Raw genomic sequence first — 22,476 nt, forward strand, 5'->3', positions numbered from 1 at the left:
TCTCCCGCTCCCTCTATCCTCCTCTTCCGCTCCCTCTATCCTCCTCTTCCGCTCCCTCTATCCTCCTCTTCCGCTCCCTCTATCCTCCTCTTCCGCTCCCTCTATCCTCCGCTCCCTCTATCCTCCGCTCCCTCTATCCTCTGCTCCCTCTATCCTCCGCTCTCCACTCCCGCTATCCTCCCCTCTCCACTCCCGCTATCCTCCCCTCTCCACCCCCGCTATCCTCCCCTCTCCACCCCCGCTATCCTCCCCTCCCCACTCCCGCTATCCTCCCCTCCCCACTCCCGCTATCCTCCTCTCTCCACTCCCGCTATCCTCCTCTCTCCACTCCCGCTATCCTCCTCTCTCCTCCTCTCTCCACTCCCGCTATCCTCCTCTCTCCACTACCGCTGTCCTCCTCTCTCCACTCCCGCTGTCCTCCTCTCTCCACTCCCGCTGTCCTCCTCTCTCCACTCCCGCTGTCCTCCTCTCTCCACTCCCGCTGTCCTCCTCTCTCCACTCCCGCTGTCCTCCTCTCTCCACTCCCGCTGGCCTCCTCTCTCCACTCCCGCTGGCCTCCTCTCTCCACTCCCGCTGGCCTCCTCTCTCCACTCCCGCTGGCCTCCTCTCTCCACTCCCGCTGGCCTCCTCTCGCCACTCTCTCTGGCCTCCTCTCGCCACTCCCGCTGGCCTCGTCTCGCCACTCTCTCTGGCCTCCTCTCTCCACTCTCTCTGGCCTCCTCTCTCCACTCCCGCTGGCCTCCTCTCTCCACTCCCGCTGGCCTCCTCTCTCCACTCCCGCTGGCCTCCTCTCTCCACTCCCGCTGGCCTCCTCTCTCCACTCCCGCTGGCCTCCTCTCTCCACTCCCGCTGGCCTCCTCTCTCCACTCCCGCTGGCCTCCTCTCTCCACTCCCGCTGGCCTCCTCTCTCCACTCCCGCTGGCCTCCTCTCTCCACTCCCGCTGGCCTCCTCTCTCCACTCCCGCTGGCCTCCTCTCTCCACTCCCGCTGGCCTCCTCTCTCCACTCTCTCTGGCCTCCTCTCTCCACTCCCGCTGGCCTCCTCTCTCCACTCTCTCTGGCCTCCTCTCTCCACTCCCGCTGGCCTCTCTCCACTCCCGCTGGCCTCTCTCCACTCCCGCTGGCCTCCTCTCTCCACTCTCTCTGGCCTCCTCCTCCACTCTCTCTGGCCTCCTCTCTCCACTCCCGCTGGCCTCCTCTCTCCACTCCCGCTGGCCTCCTCTCTCCACTCCCGCTGGCCTCCTCTCTCCACTCTCGCTGGCCTCCTCTCTCCACTCCCGCTGGCCTCCTCTCGCCACTCCCGCTGGCCTCCTCTCGCCACTCCCGCTGGCCTCCTCTCGCCACTCCCGCTGGCCTCCTCTCGCCACTCCCGCTGGCCTCCTCTCGCCACTCCCGCTGGCCTCCTCTCGCCACTCCCGCTGGCCTCCTCTCGCCACTCCCGCTGGCCTCCTCTCGCCACTCCCGCTGGCCTCCTCTCGCCACTCCCGCTGGCCTCCTCTCGCCACTCCCGCTGGCCTCCTCTCGCCACTCCCGCTGGCCTCCTCTCGCCACTCTCTCTGGCCTCCCCTCTCCACTCTCTCTGGCCTCCCCTCTCCACTCTCTCTGGCCTCCCCTCTCCACTCTCTCTGGCCTCCTCTCTCCACTCCCGCTGGCCTCCTCTCTCCACTCCCGCTGGCCTCCTCTCTCCACTCTCTCTGGCCTCCTCTCTCCACTCTCTCTGGCCTCCTCTCGCCAATCCCGCTGGCCTCCTCTCTCCACTCTCTCTGGCCTCCTCTCTCCACTCCCGCTAGCCTCCTCTCTCCACTCTCTCTGGCCTCCTCTCTCCACTCCCGCTGGCCTCTCTCCACTCCCGCTGGCCTCCTCTCTCCACTCTCTCTGGCCTCCTCCTCCACTCTCTCTGGCCTCCTCTCTCCACTCCCGCTGGCCTCCTCTCGCCACTCCCGCTGGCCTCCTCTCGCCACTCCCGCTGGCCTCCTCTCGCCACTCCCGCTGGCCTCCTCTCTCCACTCTCTCTGGCCTCCACTCCCGCTAGCCTCCTCTCTCCACTCCCTCTGGCCTCCTCTCTCCACTCCCGCTGGCATCTCTCCACTCCCGCTGGCCTCCTCTCTCCACTCTCTCTGGCCTCCTCTCTCCACTCTCTCTGGCCTCCTCTCGCCACTCCCGCTGGCCTCCTCTCGCCACTCCCGCTGGCCTCCTCTCGCCACTCCCGCTGGCCTCCTCTCGCCACTCCCGCTGGCCTCCTCTCGCCACTCTCTCTGGCCTCCCCTCTCCACTCCCGCTGGCCTCCTCTCTCCACTCTCTCTGGCCTCCTCTCTCCACTCTCTCTGGCCTCCTCTCTCCACTCCCGCTGGCCTCCTCTCTCCACTCCCGCTGGCCTCCTCTCTCCACTCCCGCTGGCCTCCTCTCTCCACTCTCTCTGGCCTCCTCTCTCCACTCTCTCTGGCCTCCTCTCGCCAATCCCGCTGGCCTCCTCTCTCCACTCTCTCTAGCCTCCTCTCTCCACTCCCGCTAGCCTCCTCTCTCCACTCTCTCTGGCCTCCTCTCTCCACTCCCGCTGGCCTCTCTCCACTCCCGCTGGCCTCCTCTCTCCACTCTCTCTGGCCTCCTCTCTCCACTCTCTCTGGCCTCCTCTCGCCAATCCCGCTGGCCTCCTCTCTCCACTCTCTCTGGCCTCCTCTCTCCACTCCCGCTAGCCTCCTCTCTCCACTCTCTCTGGCCTCCTCTCTCCACTCCCGCTGGCCTCTCTCCACTCCCGCTGGCCTCCTCTCTCCACTCTCTCTGGCCTCCTCCTCCACTCTCTCTGGCCTCCTCTCTCCACTCCCGCTGGCCTCCTCTCGCCACTCCCGCTGGCCTCCTCTCGCCACTCCCGCTGGCCTCCTCTCGCCACTCCCGCTGGCCTCCTCTCTCCACTCTCTCTGGCCTCCACTCCCGCTAGCCTCCTCTCTCCACTCCCTCTGGCCTCCTCTCTCCACTCCAGCTGGCATCTCTCCACTCCCGCTGGCCTCCTCTCTCCACTCTCTCTGGCCTCCTCTCTCCACTCTCTCTGGCCTCCTCTCGCCACTCCCGCTGGCCTCCTCTCGCCACTCCCGCTGGCCTCCTCTCGCCACTCCCGCTGGCCTCCTCTCGCCACTCTCTCTGGCCTCCCCTCTCCACTCCCGCTGGCCTCCTCTCTCCACTCTCTCTGGCCTCCTCTCTCCACTCTCTCTGGCCTCCTCTCTCCACTCCCGCTGGCCTCCTCTCTCCACTCCCGCTGGCCTCCTCTCTCCACTCCCGCTGGCCTCCTCTCTCCACTCACTCTGGCCTCCTCTCTCCACTCTCTCTGGCCTCCTCTCGCCAATCCCGCTGGCCTCCTCTCTCCACTCTCTCTAGCCTCCTCTCGCCACTCCCGCTGGCCTCCTCTCGCCACTCCCGCTGGCCTCCTCTCGCCACTCCCGCTGGCCTCCTCTCGCCACTCCCGCTGGCCTCCTCTCGCCACTCCCGCTGGCCTCCTCTCGCCACTCCCGCTGGCCTCCTCTCGCCACTCCCGCTGGCCTCCTCTCGCCACTCCAGCTGGCCTCCCCTCGCCACTCTCTCTGGCCTCCCCTCTCCACTCTCTCTGGCCTCCTCTCGCCACTCCCGCTGGCCTCCTCTCTCCACTCCCGCTGGCCTCCTCTCTCCACTCCCGCTGGCCTCCTCTCTCCACTCCCGCTGGCCTCCTCTCTCCACTCCCGCTGGCCTCCTCTCTCCACTCCCGCTGGCCTCCTCTCTCCACTCCCGCTGGCCTCCTCTCTCCACTCCCGCTGGCCTCCTCTCTCCACTCCCGCTGGCCTCCTCTCTCCACTCTCTCTGGCCTCCTCTCTCCACTCCTGCTGGCCTCTCTCCACTCCCGCTGGCCTCTCTCCACTCCCGCTGGCCTCCTCTCTCCACTCTCTCTGGCCTCCTCCTCCACTCTCTCTGGCCTCCTCTCGCCACTCCCGCTGGCCTCCTCTCTCCACTCCCGCTGGCCTCCTCTCTCCACTCCCGCTGGCCTCCTCTCTCCACTCTCTCTGGCCTCCTCTCTCCACTCCCGCTGGCCTCCTCTCGCCACTCCCGCTGGCCTCCTCTCGCCACTCCCGCTGGCCTCCTCTCGCCACTCCCGCTGGCCTCCTCTCGCCACTCCCGCTGGCCTCCTCTCGCCACTCCAGCTGGCCTCCTCTCGCCACTCCCGCTGGCCTCCTCTCGCCACTCCCGCTGGCCTCCTCTCGCCACTCTCTCTGGCCTCCCCTCTCCACTCTCTCTGGCCTCCCCTCTCCACTCTCGCTGGCCTCCCCTCTCCACTCTCTCTGGCCTCCTCTCTCCACTCTCTCTGGCCTCCTCTCTCCACTCCCGCTGGCCTCCTCTCTCCACTCCCGCTGGCCTCCTCTCTCCACTCTCTCTGGCCTCCTCTCGCCAATCCAGCTGGCCTCCTCTCTCCACTCTCTCTGGCCTCCTCTCTCCACTCCCGCTGGCCTCCTCTCTCCACTCTCTCTGGCCTCCTCTCTCCACTCCCGCTGGCCTCTCTCCACTCCCGCTGGCCTCCTCTCTCCACTCTCTCTGGCCTCCTCCTCCACTCTCTCTGGCCTCCTCTCGCCACTCCCGCTGGCCTCCTCTCTCCACTCCCGCTGGCCTCCTCTCTCCACTCCCGCTGGCCTCCTCTCTCCACTCTCTCTGGCCTCCTCTCTCCACTCCCGCTGGCCTCCTCTCGCCACTCCCGCTGGCCTCCTCTCGCCACTCCCGCTGGCCTCCTCTCTCCACTCTCTCTGGCCTCCACTCCCGCTAGCCTCCTCTCTCCACTCTCTCTGGCCTCCTCTCTCCACTCCCGCTGGCATCTCTCCACTCCCGCTGGCCTCCTCTCTCCACTCTCTCTGGCCTCCTCTCTCCACTCTCTCTGGCCTCCTCTCGCCACTCCCGCTGGCCTCCTCTCGCCACTCCCGCTGGCCTCCTCTCGCCACTCCCGCTGGCCTCCTCTCGCCACTCCCGCTGGCCTCCTCTCGCCACTCTCTCTGGCCTCCCCTCTCCACTCCCGCTGGCCTCCTCTCTCCACTCTCTCTGGCCTCCTCTCTCCACTCTCTCTGGCCTCCTCTCTCCACTCCCGCTGGCCTCCTCTCTCCACTCCCGCTGGCCTCCTCTCTCCACTCTCTCTGGCCTCCTCTCTCCACTCTCTCTGGCCTCCTCTCTCCACTCTCTCTGGCCTCCTCTCGCCAATCCCGCTGGCCTCCTCTCTCCACTCTCTCTAGCCTCCTCTCTCCACTCCCGCTAGCCTCCTCTCTCCACTCTCTCTGGCCTCCTCTCTCCACTCCCGCTGGCCTCTCTCCACTCCCGCTGGCCTCCTCTCTCCACTCTCTCTGGCCTCCTCCTCCACTCTCTCTGGCCTCCTCTCGCCACTCCCGCTGGCCTCCTCTCTCCACTCCCGCTGGCCTCCTCTCTCCACTCTCTCTGGCCTCCTCTCTCCACTCTCTCTGGCCTCCTCTCTCCACTCTCTCTGGCCTCCTCTCGCCACTCCCGCTGGCCTCCTCTCGCCACTCCCGCTGGCCTCCTCTCGCCACTCCCGCTGGCCTCCTCTCGCCACTCCCGCTGGCCTCCTCTCGCCACTCCCGCTGGCCTCCTCTCGCCACTCCCGCTGGCCTCCTCTCGCCACTCCCGCTGGCCTCCTCTCGCCACTCCCGCTGGCCTCCTCTCGCCACTCCCGCTGGCCTCCCCTCGCCACTCTCTCTGGCCTCCCCTCTCCACTCTCTCTGGCCTCCCCTCTCCACTCCCGCTGGCCTCCCCTCTCCACTCCCTCTGGCCTCCTCTCTCCACTCTCTCTGGCCTCCTCTCTCCACTCCCGCTGTCCTCCTCTCTCCACTCCCGCTATCCTCCTCTCTCCAGTCCTGGAATCACAGGAATGTGAGTCATGAGGGTCTATTAGAGCCCACAACAAACTACCAATGAATCTCCCTCCTCTGTCCCTCAGACCACAGCCGACCCCCGTGTTAGAACAGAACAGCAGGGAGAGGACAGACAACCGCATTACATTCCTGCATCATATTACAAACGGAAGTTGAAGGTCATAATTCATCTTTCTCTGCGATTTGAGTGTCACCGTTGACAACTTTGTGGAAATTCTTCAAGGTCGTTTCAGATGTTGCCTGATGGACAATGCTAATTGTTCATTCCCTCTTCCCGCAAGAACACAACTAGATATTCCATGCTAATACCACAGCTAGTCCGGCGAAGGCAGCAGTGGATGAAGTGGGGGTGGATGGCTGCTAGGATCTCTCCACACCTGCATTATTCAACACACTGATACACACACACACACACCCCCCCCCTGCGGTCGGGTCGGTGGGCTGAGTGGAGCTAGGCGCCCCAGGGCAACACCTGGCTGCTTCATGCGATCATTGGAGAGAGGGAGGAAGGGAGGGTGTGCAGCCAGCAGTACAATGCTCTGACTGTGCCTGTTTGACGAGGCTGACCTTATCTGCCACAGCCATTTATCTCCAGCTCAACCCTGGCTGTGTGTGTTGTGGGGGGTGATGCAGGTGTAGACAGTCATGTGTGTTTCATTTGGAATGTTTGTATGTGCCCACCTGTTTGAGTTCTGTAACCTGGCGTGTCGACTACTCACCTGTCCTCGCCACTGATGCAGAATAGTGTTGTAACAGTGTGTGTGTGTGTGTGTGTGTGTGTGTGTGTGTGTGTTGCAGAGTCAAGTGAGGACCCAGCAGCCTATGACATCCTGGCTAACCCCCCAGGCCCAGGAGAGGAGGAGGAGGAGGACACGAGGCAGGGGTTTGAGTTTGAGTTCTCTGACCGACCCCTCCTGCCCTGCTACAACATTCAGCTCTCCCTCTCACAGGGGTAAGTGTGTGTGTGGAGTTTTTCCTTCCGGTTCTGACTCTAGTTTTGAATAGGTTTCTGTCCTGCAGTAAGCAAAATAATGAGCTTTAGTCTGTCCACCTGTGACCGCCATTATATTACAGTATTGTCACGCTTACCCAGCCCAGCTACATTATAACAGTGTTGCTGTTCTCACCAGTAACCCTACACTTCACCTCATGTTGGGTTCATCCATCCGTCCCTCCTCGCCCCGTTCCAGTGTGTTATTAAGCAGACAAGAGGAGGGATCATTATGATCAGGGTATCGATAAAGTCATTAGTCACGCCGACCTGGGGGAGGGCCATTAGTCACACCGACCTGGGGGGGAGGGTCATTAGTCACGCCGACCTGGCGGAGGGAGGAGGAGTGGGGTGTCATTAGCCAGGGGGCTCGCCACAGGAGGAAATGATTTATGTGGAGCGAAGAAGGGAGACTCTTTAATACTGTGGGTTGCTCTGATATGAGGGAGGAGAATAATTAGGGGGTTAGAGAGATGGAGAGGAACAGAGAGGGTGGGTAAAGAGAGACCGAGAGAGGAGGATGGATAGGATTTTAGCGAGAACGATGGGAGGATTGATAGGATGGTAGAGAGGAGGTTTGATAGAAGGATGGTAGAGAGAGAGATTTGATAGGATGGTAGAGAGAGAGAGAGAGAGGAGGTTTGATAGAAGGATGGTAGAGAGAGAGAGGAGGTTTGATAGGATGGTAGAGAAAGAGAGGATGGTAGAGAGAGGAGGTTTGGTAGAAGGATGGTAGAGAGAAATATAGAGGAGAAGATGGAGATGGACGCTACACAGCACGGCAGGCTGCCGTTAGCTGGAGACGTGTGTGAATGCAGACAGCGCTAATTGCCTCCCACACCGTTTTCCTCCTGGCCTCGTCACTCACCCTCTCTTCCTCCCCTCCCTCTCGTTCTCTCCGTCTTGGCTGCAACGCACTGTTCTGTGTAATCTTCAGTCTGAGCACTGCTCCGCTCTCTCTCTCCATCTCTCAGCGGAGCTCCCCTCCCCCACTCTTTCTTTCTACCTCGCTCTGCTCTCGTTCTCTCTCTCTCCTCTTGTCTCTCTCGGCTCGCTCTGCTCTTCTGGCTGATGCAGTATTAATGGATCTCCTGGGCTGTGAGGCCGGCCTGCGCTCTCTCTCTCTCTCACACACACACACACGGAGGCTCTCGGCAGCGCTTGCATTTACACTCCTCTCCCCATTCAGCTGCTCCCCAGCCGCAGCGCTACACAGCTAACCATTTCAAGTGCTATCGATTGAACAGCGCCTGTTGTTCGTCACATGCCCTACCGTGTGTGCGTGTGTGTGTGTGAGAGAGGGGGAGGTTACACACATCCATTCTCACATAAGGATTATTCACACACCAACTGAATTCACAGAGCGCCCCCAGAAAAGCCTTTGTGTTTATGTGTGTGTGACAGATGTTGAAAACCCCAACCACGGTGCTACAGCCCATAATTACAGCAAGTGTTGAAAAGCTTGAGCCACTGGTGTCACATCACAAGTGTAGAGCCGTGCTAACCCGTTCTCTCTCTCTCTCTCCTTCTCCCCCCCCCCCCCCCCTCAGTCCCAGAAACTGGCTGCTCCTATCAGACGTCCTGAAGAGACTCAAAATGTCCTCCAGGGCGTTCAGGGCAGCCTTCGCCAATCTGGAGGTAGCAACCATCGCCGAGGCAGAGTTCTACAAGCAGGCGTCACTGTCGCAGCTCTTCTCGTGCCCCGACGAGCTCGCCGCCTTCCTCCCCGACAGCAAGGAGCTGCTGGACCTGGTTGAGACCAGCTCGGAGCTGGCTGCGCTGCTGGGCTCCTCGCTAGAGTGTTTGGACAACCGATGGGAGCCCAAAGGGGCCCGGGTCAAAGCTAAAGCCCGCTCGTGACCCTGAGATACACACACAGAGGGTGACTCAATAAGATCTACTTTCTCCTGAAGTGGGCACTCCTTCACTAGTTCCCACAAATCTGGTGCAGTTATTTGGCTAGTGGTAGTTTTCCACCATATTTCTTATACCAGTCCTTTCCTTTCAAATCAGTGAAGGGAAGTGAACACTTTAGGAGGAAGGAGAGAGCATTGGGACGTAGCCAACACACATGCTCCATGCGTATCTAGTGTACGTTCCCATGCCGTGTGAGGACTGGACGTTGAATACTGGACAATATCCCTTCAAAGAGGAAACCGACCCCAGCGCCACACAAACTGCATTTTTAAAATAAATATATTATATATGTATATGTATACATTAACAGACAATTTAATTTGTTCTATATGTATGTATGTGTATATATATATATATATATATATATATATATATATATATATATATATATATATATATATATATATATCTCCATACTGTATATCTGCTGCTTTGGTTGTCATGTTGTGGTCAGGTTGTCGGTTTTGACTAGGCTAGTGAACAGGTCAGGAGCAATGTGAGTCGAATTAGGACCTCTGAGGTTAAGGTTATTGTTTGACTTTGGATCATGGCAGTGCACTTGATTTGAGCTTTACCGACCCATCGGACTTTGTCAGGTGTTAGATAGATAGATATATATATAGAGGTGAACTGTGACAAAAACATTTTAGCACTCATGGCTCATCCCAAAGATTTGGGGATTTTTATTTTCAACATTGTCTAAAAACCTAGCTTTATTTGTCTCTTATTTATGACAATGAGGAATTAAGATATTTGATGTGGGTTTTTTGTAAAATATAAATGTAAGATACTACATGACATGTCAATTGAAGAGTGAGATTCATGCTTGAACTTGTAAATAAGATGACCATTTCAGTAACTGTTTTTCTGACTGGGGTGTTTGATTGATTTGTTTGTTTTGGCAATGTAAGTGTTTAAACTTTGTAATTAAATACACTATTATTTGTATTTATATTTTACAAAAAAGTTCATTTAAATAAATCGCAATAAAAGTGGACCTTTATCGTATTTTATTAATCTAAATCATTTTCATTTTTAGGTTTGTGAAATTCTGGTAATTTTCCCAAAATTCCCAGTTTTTCCAGAAATTCAGGTTGTAGGATTCCTCCCTGTTCTGGGACTCATCCAACCAGGGCTATGGAAAAACACAGTTTGTCACCTATTTATTTGGTCTGAAAAATACTTTACTATTCACATTTGCCACTATGAATAACCTACCTCTCAATTTTGAATAATCTACTATAGAAATACAGTGCTCCCACACAGCTTTCACTGTTTTTTCTTGAATCCTGGTTTTAACTTGCCACGCTGGCTCTCTCGCTCCACTCGGCTCTCGGGGCACTATACTTTCCATCCTTGTTGATCTTGTTAGGAAGAGGATGCGTCTTGTTGCCAGCAGGAATAGTTTGGTTCGAGTCAAAAGTATGCTAACCCTTGTCCCCAGGATCGCAAACGCTTACATTTTTACAACGCCCTTCCCTTCACACACACCGCTCTCTGTAGTTAAGTAGAAAAGTCTGTCAGAATGTGGGGGGAAATAGGACCTATCCTATTATTCCGTGGTTGTTGGTGGCCTTGAAATAACGACCGATGAATTATCTGTGTGGTGTGCTGCTAGTCATATCTCATGGTTTGTGTTTGCGTAATATCCAGATCAGTCTTTTACAAAGCCAGGCAGACTAACAAACACCGTCAACAAATTGACACAATCTACCCCTGCATAGCAGCGCCTGATTATCCGCAGGAATGCCTGTTTGCGCCAGATGCATGTTGTTTAATCTGTTGTCCTTTTCTAGCTCATCAAAATAAACCTTTGCTCTGACGCTTGTGGGTCTTGTTGATTTACCTCCGGTGTTTTATGTCCTAAGTATACGGATATGAAAATATCCCCTAGGCAACACACGTTTCCCCCGTCATATTTGATTTCCAAAAATAATGACTATACCATTATAGCCCAAATGTATTCGTGTGCTAGCATTGTCCGATAAAGTATGCCTATTTCAAATGTAGGCTAACGGCTATATCCAAAATCAGCCATCAATATTAGAAATAATCCAACCGTTTTTTGATGTAGGCTAACATCAATTAAGCGAACCGGTAACGTTTTCTCTTCTGCCACACCAATTAGCGAGGTTTGGCAAGATTTTCCCTCTCCTGGTCTTTTTTGGGGTGAAACGTGCGTAAACTACTTAATTAAAAAAAACTATAAATTACATTAGTGTGGTAATTATTTCCTTCCCGTCATCAGATTGGTGCTACCACGTGGGCTAATCCCCCGTTTATCTATTAGCTGTGACATTGGAGGCTCTGGAGCGCGGAGGGGCGTATAGAGAGGGGAGAGTGAGGGGGAGAGATAAAGGAAGCCTTGGCGGCAGTGCCCGGGCGCATCTGTTGAGAGACGAAGGGAGGGGGACCTGCACGCTCTCTATAAACATTTTTTACTGCTGTCATAAAGACGTGCGCGCACACACATTCTCGAACCTAGGCTTATATACAGTATTTATGCGCATGTGTCTGTCAAGAGGGAGGTCGGGCTGTGTAGCGGAGACCGCGCAGATTTCTATTTTGGGCAGGAAGAGGGGGGATAAAAACTTTCAGGTGGATTAAATAACCTCGAAACTAATAAATTCAGCGGAGGCCTTTCAGGACGCTACGCAATGCGGTGCCGAAGCACTAGGCCTACAGAGAGAGGGAGTACGAAGCGGGGCTAAGGTGTTTGCAATCAATCTCAGACTAAAGCGGGGGAGGGAGCCTCACTGAAAGGATCGCATTATTCTGCTCTACAAAGGAAATCGGAGAGTGCCGTCTCTAGAGGCCCTTGGCTGCATATTATAAGAGGGAGAGAAGCAGAAAGAGAGGGATTCTGAGGTGTAGTGTGAATTGTGTGTGTGTGGGTGGGTGTGTTGGGTGGGGGGGGGGGGGGGGGGGGTCTTGTCTCACACCCCTAGTGTGCATCTCCATGATTTAGCTGCCAGATACTAAACTGACATTAATGCCATACATGGTTTAACCTATAGAATGATATCCAATACACAAATTGACCTCTGGAAGTCTAGAATCTTTATGACTTACCAATTGGTATTCACACACCCTTCCACACACATTGTCGGACACAGAGGGTAGGCTAGGGTGTGAGACAGAAGGCTTTACGTATGGCTACACACACACACACACACACACACACACACACACACACACACACACACACACATCGCTGCTCACTCTGGTAGGTAACAGCTACCATCTGCTCCCACTAACAGACACGAGAACGGGAAAGGACGGGATGGGAGAGGTCTAGAGGAGGGGACAGGAGAGGAGAGAATGGGATGGGAGAGGTCTAGAGGAGGGGACAGGAGAGGAGAGAATGGGATGGGATGGGAGAGGTCTAGAGGAGGGGACAGGAGAGGAGATAATGGGATGGGAGAGGTCTAGAGGAGGGGACAGGAGAGGAGAGAATGGGATGGGAGAGGTCTAGAGGAGGGGACAGGAGAGGAGAGAATGGGATGGGATGGGAGAGGTCTAGAGGAGGGGACAGGAGAGGAGATAATGGGATGGGATGGGAGAGGTCTAGAGGAGGGGACAGGAGAGGAGAGAATGGGATGGGAGAGGTCTAGAGGAGGGGACAGGAGAGGAGATAATGGGATGGGATGGGAGAGGTCTAGAGGAGGGGACAGGAGAGGAGATAATGGGATGGGAGAGGTCTAGAGGAGGGGACAGGAGAGGAGAGAATGGGATGGGAGAGGTCTAGAGGAGGGGACAGGAGAGGAGAGAATGGGATGGGATGGGAGAGGTCTAGAGGAGGGGACAGGAGAGGAGATAATGGGATGGGAGAGGTCTAGAGGAGGGGACAGGAGAGGAGAGAATGGGATGGGAGAGGTCTAGAGGAGGGGACAGGAGAGGAGAGAATGGGATGGGAGAGGTCTAGAGGAGGGGACAGGAGAGGAGATAATGGGATGGGAGAGGTCTAGAGGAGGGGACAGGAGAGGAGAGAATGGGATGGGATGGGAGAGGTCTAGAGGAGGGGACAGGAGAGGAGAAAATGGGATGGGAGAGGTCTAGAGGAGGGGACAGGAGAGGAGAGAATGGGATGGGAGAGGTCTAGAGGAGGGGACAGGAGAGGAGATAATGGGATGGGATGGGAGAGGTCTAGAGGAGGGGACAGGAGAGGAGATAATGGGATGGGAGAGGTCTAGAGGAGGGGACAGGAGAGGAGAGAATGGGATGGGAGAGGTCTAGAGGAGGGGACAGGAGAGGAGATAATGGGATGGGAGAGGTCTAGAGGAGGGGACAGGAGAGGAGATAATGGGATGGGAGAGGTCTAGAGGAGGGGACAGGAGAGGAGAGAATGGGATGGGAGAGGTCTAGAGGAGGGGACAGGAGAGGAGAGAATGGGATGGGAGAGGTCTAGAGGAGGGGACAGGAGAGGAGAGAATGGGATGGGAGAGGTCTAGAGGAGGGGACAGGAGAGGAGAGAATGGGATGGGAGAGGTCTAGAGGAGGGGACAGGAGAGGAGAGAATGGGATGGGAGAGGTCTAGAGGAGGGGACAGGAGAGGAGAGAATGGGATGGGAGAGGTCTAGAGGAGGGGACAGGAGAGGAGAGAATGGGATGGGAGAGGTCTAGAGGAGGGGACAGGAGAGGAGATAATGGGATGGGATGGGAGAGGTCTAGAGGAGGGGACAGGAGAGGAGATAATGGGATGGGAGAGGTCTAGAGGAGGGGACAGGAGAGGAGATAATGGGATGGGAGAGGTCTAGAGGAGGGGACAGGAGAGGAGAGAATGGGATGGGAGAGGATCGGAGGGAAGAGGTGCGACAAAACTAAGGAAACTTCCGGATCTGTGCCTGTTCTGTTGAAGCCTCCAAAGACTAGGCCAACGCAGATTCAACAGAGGCAGTTGTGATTAAAAGCCTACCTTAATTAAATGTGTTGATGGCAGTAGTCATTTGGATTGATTTGAATTAATTCGACAGGTATTTTTAATTAAGGAAAGGCTTAAGGCCTTAGTGATGACTCATCCTTCCACCTACCCTAGCACCAGTCAGCCCCATCAATAGGCCACGCTAGGCTCTGTGCTTATTCGCTATTATAACCTTGTAATAATGTTATTATCAATGGACCATTACCCTAATCCCAGTGACCTTCTGACCTCTGTCAGTCATCACAAGCCCCTTAATGCATTCAGGACCAGTCTTCCCCTCTACATCCCTCTCTTTAATTTACTCAATTCAATTTAGTGGACTTTATTGCCATGGCAAGTTAAATTACTTACATTGTCAAAGTACACATGTAACAACCATGGTGGGACCAACAGTAGTAATAGTAGTAGTGGTGGTGGTGGTAGCAGTAGGGGTAATGATATGCGAGTAAGGGTTCTCTCTCACACACTCGTGATCTCTCACTCACTAACTCATTCTTTCTCTCCTGCTCCCTCATCCATCTCTTTAGCTCCCTCTTTGTCCCCCTTTCTTTCACTGCCCCCCCATACCATCTCTCCTTACCTCTCTCTTCAGAAGCTGTGTTCTAACCAAGGCTATCTTATCTTAATCTACTGATCGGTCTACCAATAGGATGTTCTATGTGAATAGGACAAGGTCAGTAAAGGTCTTTCTTTGAGAGCTGCGTTGGACAACCATACTGATATGAATGACTGTACAGCAGCAGCGGTTTACAGGCACCTCAGAAACAACAGCGTTTATAAGAAAGTTAGCGCAGGCATCTCTTTCCGTCTTCAAGATAACGCTGGCTCCGCTTCCTCTGTGCTCAAAAACAATCAGAAACGCGGCAGATCGAGGGGGAAATGGAAAGAGGGCCGGAGGGGGAGTTGTGATAATGCGAGTGCCAGCACTGAATACACGGCGCCACCACCCGCTCTCTCCTCTTCGCGTGCTCCAAGTGTGTGTGTGTGTGTGTGTGTGTGTGTGTGTGTGTGTGTGTGTGTGTGTGTGTGTGTGTGTGTGTGTGTGTGTGTGTGTGTGTGTGTGTGTGTGTGTGTGTGTGTGTGGTTTTGTGTTTGTGTGTGTGTTTGCATGCGTTTGAGCGAATGGAACAAAGATCAGCTACAGCAACTTGAAAGTAGTTGCAAAAGATGGTCACTTCACCTTACCTCCTGCCTAAAGCTAAGCAATAATGGGTTTGGTCATTTGAAAAGGTTCCTTTTGTTTGCTGAAAAAGTTTTCTTCAGCATGATTGTGATATCATTTATTGGAAGGCAAATTAATGTACACCTGGGTCCTCTGCACACCCACATGTACACTGGCTTGAAAAAGTATTCACCCCCCTTGGTATTTTTCCTATTTCGTACAACCTGGAATTAAAATGGATTTTTGGGGAGTTTGTATCATTTGATTTACACAACATGCCTACCACTTTGAAGATGCAAAATATGTTTTATTGTGAAACAAACAAGAAATAAGACAAAAAAGAAAGAAAACTTGAGCGTGCATCAATTCACCCCCCCCCCCCCCCAAAGTCAATACTTTGTAGAGCCACCTTTTGCAGAAATTACAGCTGCAAGTCTCTTGGGGTATGCTTCTATAAACTTGGCACATCGAGCTCCTGGGATTTTTGTCCATTCTTCAAGGCAAAACTGCTCCAGCTCCTTCAAGTTGGATGGGTTCTGCTGGTGTATAGCAATCTTTGTCATACCACAGATTCTCAATTGGATTCAGGTCTGGGCTTTGACTAGACCATTCCAAGAGAGCCTATCCTGGGGAGGGTAGCCTACTGGTTAGAGCATTGGACTAGGAAGCGAAATGGTTGAAAGTTCAAATCCCTGAGCTGACAAGGTACAAATCTGTCATTCTGCCCCTGAACAAGGCAGTTCCTAGGCCATCATTGAAAATAAGAATTTGTTCTTAACTGACCTGCCTAGTCAAATAAATTTAAATGTTTCCCCTTAAACCACTCAAGTGTTGCTTTAGCAGTATACTTAGGGTCATTGTCCTGCTGTGGAAGCATGCCACCGCCATGCTTCACTGTGGGGATGGTATTCTCAGGGTGTTGAGTTTGTGCCATTCATAGCATTTTTCTTGATGGCCAAAAAGCTCAATTTTAGTCTCATCTGACCAGAGTACATTCTTCCATATGTTTGGGGAGTCACCCACATGTGTTTTGGCAAACACCAAACGTGTTCGCTTATTTTTTTCTTTAGGGAATGGCTTTTTTCTGGCCACTCTTCTGTTAAGCCGTTCACTCCACAGAGCTGGGCTTTAAGTGGTCCTATGGACAGATACTCCAATCTCTGAGGTGGAGCTTTGCAGCTCCTTCAGGGTTGTCTTTGGTCTCTTTGTTACCTCTCTGATTAATGCCCTCCTTGCCTGGTCCGTGAGTTTTGGTGGGTGGCCCTCTCTTGGCAGGTTTGTTATGGTGACATATTCTTTCCATTTTTTTAATAATGGATTTAATGGTGATGTTCAAAGTTTCTGATATTTTTTTATAACCCAACCCTGATCTGTACTTCTCCACAACTTTGTCCCTGACCCGTTTGGAGAGATCCTTGGTCTTCATTGTGCCGCTTGCTTGGTGGTGCCCCTTCCTTAGTGGTATTGCAGACTCTGGGGCCTATCAGAACAGGTGTCTATATACTGAGATCATGTGACACTTAGATTGCACACAGGTGGACTTTATTTAACTAATTATGTGACTTCTGAAGGTAATTGGTTGCACCAGATCTTATTTAGGGGCTTCATAGCAAAGGGGTGAATACATATGCACACCACTTTTCAGTTTTTTATTTTGTAGTAATAATTTGTAGTAATAAAGTATTTTTTTTTCACTTCACTAATTTGGACTATTTTGTATGTCCATTACATGAAATCCAAATAAAAATCAATTTAAATGACAGGTTGTAATGCAACAAAATAGGAAAAATGCCAAGGGGGATGAAGGGGGCACTGTAGTATTAGCCCACTGAGCTAAAGCCTAGGTCTGGGAGCTAACACAATTATTCAGTTCTCATGCAAGGTTGGACTACTCATCACTTGAGCATAGTACACCGAACAACCTCCGTTTCTCACTCACTCACTCACACACACACACCCTCCAGCTCTGACCTCTCTTTGGAAGAGAAAGTGGTTACAAATTACTAAATACTGCATTTCTCAGAGGTCATATGACAGCAGAGCGGGTCATATGCTGAGTAGGCAAACAGTCCTCCTCCACCTCCTGTCCCAGCTAGCACATAACGTTCTGAGAACCATATGTTTCTTAGAGCTTGGTGAGAGCGTGGTTGTCCCATAGTTATTTTGCATACAACCTTCCCAGAACTTTCTTTCTGGGACTGGTGCAGGATAGTTGCTTGGCTTTGGAACACTCTCAGCACATTTAAGGAACTTGACAAAATAATGTATTTTATTGGTATTTCATTACTTTAACAGAGTGTTTCCTAAAAATTTAAACCTGGTTAAATGTAATAAATTTTTTTAGTTATGTTCAAGGAACTTTCTCCAACTGGTTTGACATTGGGAATAGTTCAGAGAACGTTAAGAAACAATGTTCTTCTGTGGGATTTTCCTCATGGTTCTATTTAACGTCATGTTCTCAGAACATTATGAAAACATTCCATAAAACCACAAGAAAACATTAGTAACGTTCAAAGAATGTTATTTAAAAATGTATACTTTTGGTTCTCAGCGTCAACAAAACTCTATCCTCCACCTTGTTAATTGTGTTCAGGTGTGTTGGCCAATATTTGGCCACACCTGGTCTTAATGAGTGCTTGTTTCCTTTAAATGGAGTCTGTTTGAATAGACTAAAATGAACAGCTTGTATAAGTAAAAAAACATGACATGCTAGCTGCCTCCTGGTGGCGTAGTGAACTAATTTCATGGTTAGAGAACAGAAGATCATAGGTTTGAATCTCACTGAATGCCGTGCCACAATAAAAAAAGAAATGCGTTTGCATGATTAATTCCTAAGCAAATACATTAACCATGTGTCCTATCTGTTCAACAAGTTAACCTAAGCTAGCAGAGTTATTGCTGAAACATTCAGTGAACGTTTTAAGGAAATTATACAAAGACCTCCAAATATCCCATATATTCTGTTCAGAATGTAAATAAAACCTCCCAGGAAAATGTTCAGGGGACCATAGTAAAACATTCCCAGAACAGGCTAAATGTCCAGGGGACCATAGTAAAACATTCCCAGAATAGGCTAAATGTCCAGGGGCCATAGTAAAACATTCACAGAACAGGCTAAATGTCCAGGGGACCATAGTAAAACATTCCCAGAATAGGCTAAATGTCCAGGGGACCATAGTAAAACATTCCCAGAACAGGCTAATGTCCAGGGGACCATAGTAAAACATTCCCAGAATAGGCTAAATGTCCAGGGGACCATAGTAAAACATTCCCAGAATAGGCTAAATGTCCAGGGGACCATAGTAAAACATTCCCAGAACAGGCTAAATGTCCAGGGGACCATAGTAAAACATCCCAAAATAGGCTAAATGTCCAGGGGACCATAGTAAAACATTCCCAGAATAGGCTAAATGTCCAGGGGACCATAGTAAAACATTCCCAAAATAGGCTAAATGTCCAGGGGACCATAGTAAAACATTCCCAAAACAGGCTAAATGTCCAGGGGACCATAGTAAAACATTCCCAAAATAGGCTAAATGTCCAGGGGACCATAGTAAAACATTCCCAAAACAGGCTAAATGTCCAGGGGACCATAGTAAAACATTCCCAGAACAGGCTAAATGTCCAGGGGACCATAGTAAAACATTCCCAGAACAGGCTAAATGTCCAGGGGACCATAGTAAAACATTCCCAGAACAGGCTAAATGTCCAGGGGACCATAGTAAAACATTCCCAGAACAGGCTAAATGTCCAGGGGACCATAGTAAAACATTCCCAGAACAAGCGAAATGTACACTTCCATTGTCGGAATGTTTAAAACGTTCCATTTGAATAATGGTTTCATTCCCAGAACCAACAGGTAACCAAAAACGTATGTTCTCACAACTTCCAAAGAACCAAATGTGCTATCTGGAGTGTCATCAACTCAAAGGAGATATGGGAGGATGGCACAGCTTAGCCTATTAGTCTCCTGAAGAGCTTCTATACAACTTTGTTTTTTCCCTTGCCGCTGCTTTCAGAAGATCCCTTCCCTCCCCCTCATTTTTCAATCTGCCCGTGACTGCATGTCTTGCTGCGGAAGCAGAGGCCGGGAGTGGAATTCTTTGGGGGAGGAGTGTAATTCCTGAGCTTTAGACTCATACAGACCATTCTCTCGACACGGACTTACATGTTAGTCATTTAGCAGCTGCTCTTATCCAGAGTGACTTAAGTGTGTTCAGCTAAGGTAAGGGAGCTACTTAGTAAAAGCGTGTGCGACAAGAGAGCCTAAAAAACTATTCAATGCTTCCTATAATTCATCATCAGTGCAAAGTACATAGTCTGTGGTGCGTGTGTGTGCGTGCGTGTGTGTGCAGACAGGCGCATTGCCGCGAATGTTCAATTGTATCCAATTACAGCACATGCGGCGAAACGGAAGGAATAACTCTTTCTTTGTGACAGCTAGATGTGATTATTCCATATGCAACGCCTCACTTATTCTGAGTGAAAAACATCGTTCTTTGTAGGAAAATCTCTCCAATGAGGGATATCTGAGGATGTATCTCTCAATAAGGGCTAAGCCTCTAACTCTCTCTCGCGCTTTCTTTCTGTCCCTTCCTCCTCCTACCTCCTGTCTTACCCCCCACCTCCCATCTCCCTCTCTCTCTCTCTCTCTCTCTAACAGCCTGTCAGTCAGCAGCAGCTGTAGGGTCTGTCAAGGTGTCCGCTGACGGCCCTGTGTCTGAGGCAGCCGCAGCCTCTGCATCAAAAAGACAGTGTGTGTGCCAAAGGTGAATAGGCTTCTGCTGGATCATCCCATCTTTCTCTCTCTCTCTCTCTGGGTGTGATGGTGATGTGTCCTCTATGTCTGATGGTGGAGGGGGGGGGGGGGGGTGTGTGTGTGTGTGTGTGTGTGTGTGTGTGTGTGTGTGTGTGTGTGTGTGTGTGTGTGTGTGTGTGTGTGTGTGTGTGTGTGTGTGTGTGTGTGTGTGTGTGTGTGTGTGTGTGTGTGTGATGGCTGTGCGGTAGCGTGGGGAGCTGCAGTTTGATGATATTAAATATTAAAAGGCTTCCATGAATAATGGAGTCTGACAGCTCGTCCCCAGTGTCTGCCTGGCTCTGCTGCCACACACACACACACACATGGATGAGTGTGCGCTGTTCTACAAAGGCCACTCCCTGGTCTTTCTCTTTCGCTCCCTTTGTCCTGCTCTCTCTTCCTCTCTCTGTTATTGCTCCTGTCTTTTCTCCATCCATTCTCTGTTCCCTCCCCTCTCCAGAGACCATCCCCCAGGGGGTCCCTGTCCTCCTGAGTCTGGTCAGGGGAGGGTGAGCAGCCCGTCTGTGTCAACCTCTCACACACCATCTCACACACCATCTCTCTCACACACACACACACACACACACACACACACACACACACACACACACACACACACACACACACACACACACACACACACACACACACACACACACACACACACACACACACACACACACACAAACTCTCTCTCTCTCTCTCTCTCTCTCTCTCTCTCTCTCTCTCTCTCTCTCTCTCTCTCTCTCGCCTTATCTGTTCACTGTCACCTCACTGAAGTGTTTTTCCAACCGTTGTCTGCACCATGTGAGAAAACACACACACAAACATTTAGAAACACACAAATATAAAATACACCCAAGTAGTCTCATAACACATTCTCTCTGCTATCAGTCCTCATCTGTTGGTTGAGCTCTGCTATCAGTCCTCATCTGTCGGTTGAGCTCTGCTATCAGTCCTCATCTGTCGGTTGAGCTCTGCTATCAGTCCTCATCTGTCGGTTGAGCTCTGCTATCAGTCCTCATCTATTGGTTGAGCTCTGCTATCAGTCCTCATCTGTCGGTTGAGCTCTGCTATCAGTCCTCATCTATTGGTTGAGCTCTGCTATCAGTCCTCATCTGTTGGTTGAGCTCTGCTATCAGTCCTCATCTATTGGTTGAGCTCTGTTATCAGTCCTCATCTGTTGGTTGAGCTCTGCTATCAGTCCTCATCTATTGGTTGAGCTCTGTTATCAGTCCTCATCTGTTGGTTGAGCTCTCCTATCAGTCCTCATCTATTGGTTGAGCTCTGCTATCAGTCCTCATCTGTTGGTTGAGCTCTGCTATCAGTCCTCATCTATTGGTTGAGCTCTCCTATCAGTCCTCATCTATTGGTTAGCTCTGCTATCAGTCCTCATCTATTGGTTGAGCTCTGCTATCAGTCCTCATCTATTGGTTGAGCTCTGCTATCAGTCCTCATCTATTGGTTGAGCTCTGCTATCAGTCCTCATCTATTGGTTGAGCTCTGCTAACAGTCCTCATCTATTGGTTGAGCTCTGCTATCAGTCTTCATTACTCTGTCATCTTAACAAGAACCAAAGTGTTACGCGCTCAAGTATGACAGGTCGTGAACAATGTGAGAAAAATGAAAGCTTTTCTATTTACAACAAATATACAGTCAAATTCAAAATGTTCCTTTATATAAACCTTGGTCTAACTAGCATAATGTGAAGCATGGGTCTCTGTTAGAGGTGTAGATGGTTGGCAGTAACTACCTTTGCCAGTTTGAGATGTAGGTTATGGGTGATAAAACATGGACGGTGAGAAGAGAAAGAGAGCGAGCTAAAGAGAGGGAGGTAAAGAAGGAGACAGTTAAATTAGGCAGATTCATATGTTGCTGAGGAGGAAAGGACGAGGATTAGACCTTCCAGATACACAAACTTCAGCTCTCTCTCGCTCCCTCTCTCTCTCTCTCCTCTTCCTCTTCTCCGCATAATCTGATTCCACAGCCACGCCGCCGGGGTAATCTCTCAGAGACAATTTCCCAGCAGCCCCCCTCTCCTTTTCCTCCTCTCCCTCCCCTCCCCCCGCCCTCCCTCTCTTTTCTCAGAGAAAGAGAGAGCCAGGCTGCCTGCTTATCAGAGGATCTCTGGGCAGAAAGAAACGATGATATTAGACTGGCTGCACACGGAGAGGGTGCTCCTGTCCCGCTGACGAGTGGCAAGGGGAGGGGCGGTGTGTGTGTGTGTGTGGTGTGTGGTGTGTGTGTGTGTGTGTGTGTGTGTGTGGGTGTGGGGTGTGTGTGTGTGTGTGTGTGTGTGTGTGTGTGTGTGTGTGTGTGTGTGTGTGTGTGTGTGTGTGTGTGTGTGTGTGTGTGTGTGTGTGTGTGTGTGTGATGGAACAGCGACCTGACGCCAGCCAGCGCCTGTCCTCATTATCCTCTGGAGACACAGCGACCGCCAGCGCCATGTTAATGCAGGTCACACCCGACACACACACACACACACCACAACCCCAGAATACGTAAACATGCACATTGACACACACATACACGCTCCCTCTCCAGGGCCCCAGAGTAGGCTATGCACGCATGCATACGCACAGGTGTTTGGTCTGGGCTTGATGAGCCCCCTGAGGATATGCAGCGGAGTGTGTGTGTGGAGGGTGGGGAGGTGCTTGAAAAGTCTGAAATGTGAAACCTCAGTCCAGCAGCAGAGCCCTTTGATCCCCTCTTACCTCTGTCCTCTCTCAGCCCATGTTCCCTTGAGCAAGGAACTTAACCCCTACACTGCTCATTGGGTTCTGCACTGCAGCTGCCCTCTGCT

General features: G+C 52.2%; 1 protein-coding gene across 3 annotated transcripts in view; it reads left to right on the forward strand.

The window, feature by feature from the left end:
- Positions 1-9,789, forward strand: part of LOC106574692 (BCL-6 corepressor) — a 63,191-nt gene extending 53,402 nt beyond the window's left edge. For all 3 annotated transcript variants that reach the window (XM_045697990.2, XM_045697991.2, XM_045697994.2), the window contains 2 exons: positions 6,683-6,836; positions 8,426-9,789. In XM_045697990.2, the coding sequence (XP_045553946.2) occupies positions 6,683-6,836; positions 8,426-8,735 (464 nt within the window). In that variant the 3' untranslated portion in view covers positions 8,736-9,789. The remainder of the gene's footprint in view (positions 1-6,682; positions 6,837-8,425) is intronic.
- The last annotated feature ends 12,687 nt before the right edge of the window (positions 9,790-22,476 follow it).

This window comes from Salmo salar, chromosome 16 (assembly GCF_965601325.2).
Source record: "Salmo salar chromosome 16, fSalSal1, whole genome shotgun sequence".
NCBI lineage: Eukaryota > Metazoa > Chordata > Actinopteri > Salmoniformes > Salmonidae > Salmo > Salmo salar.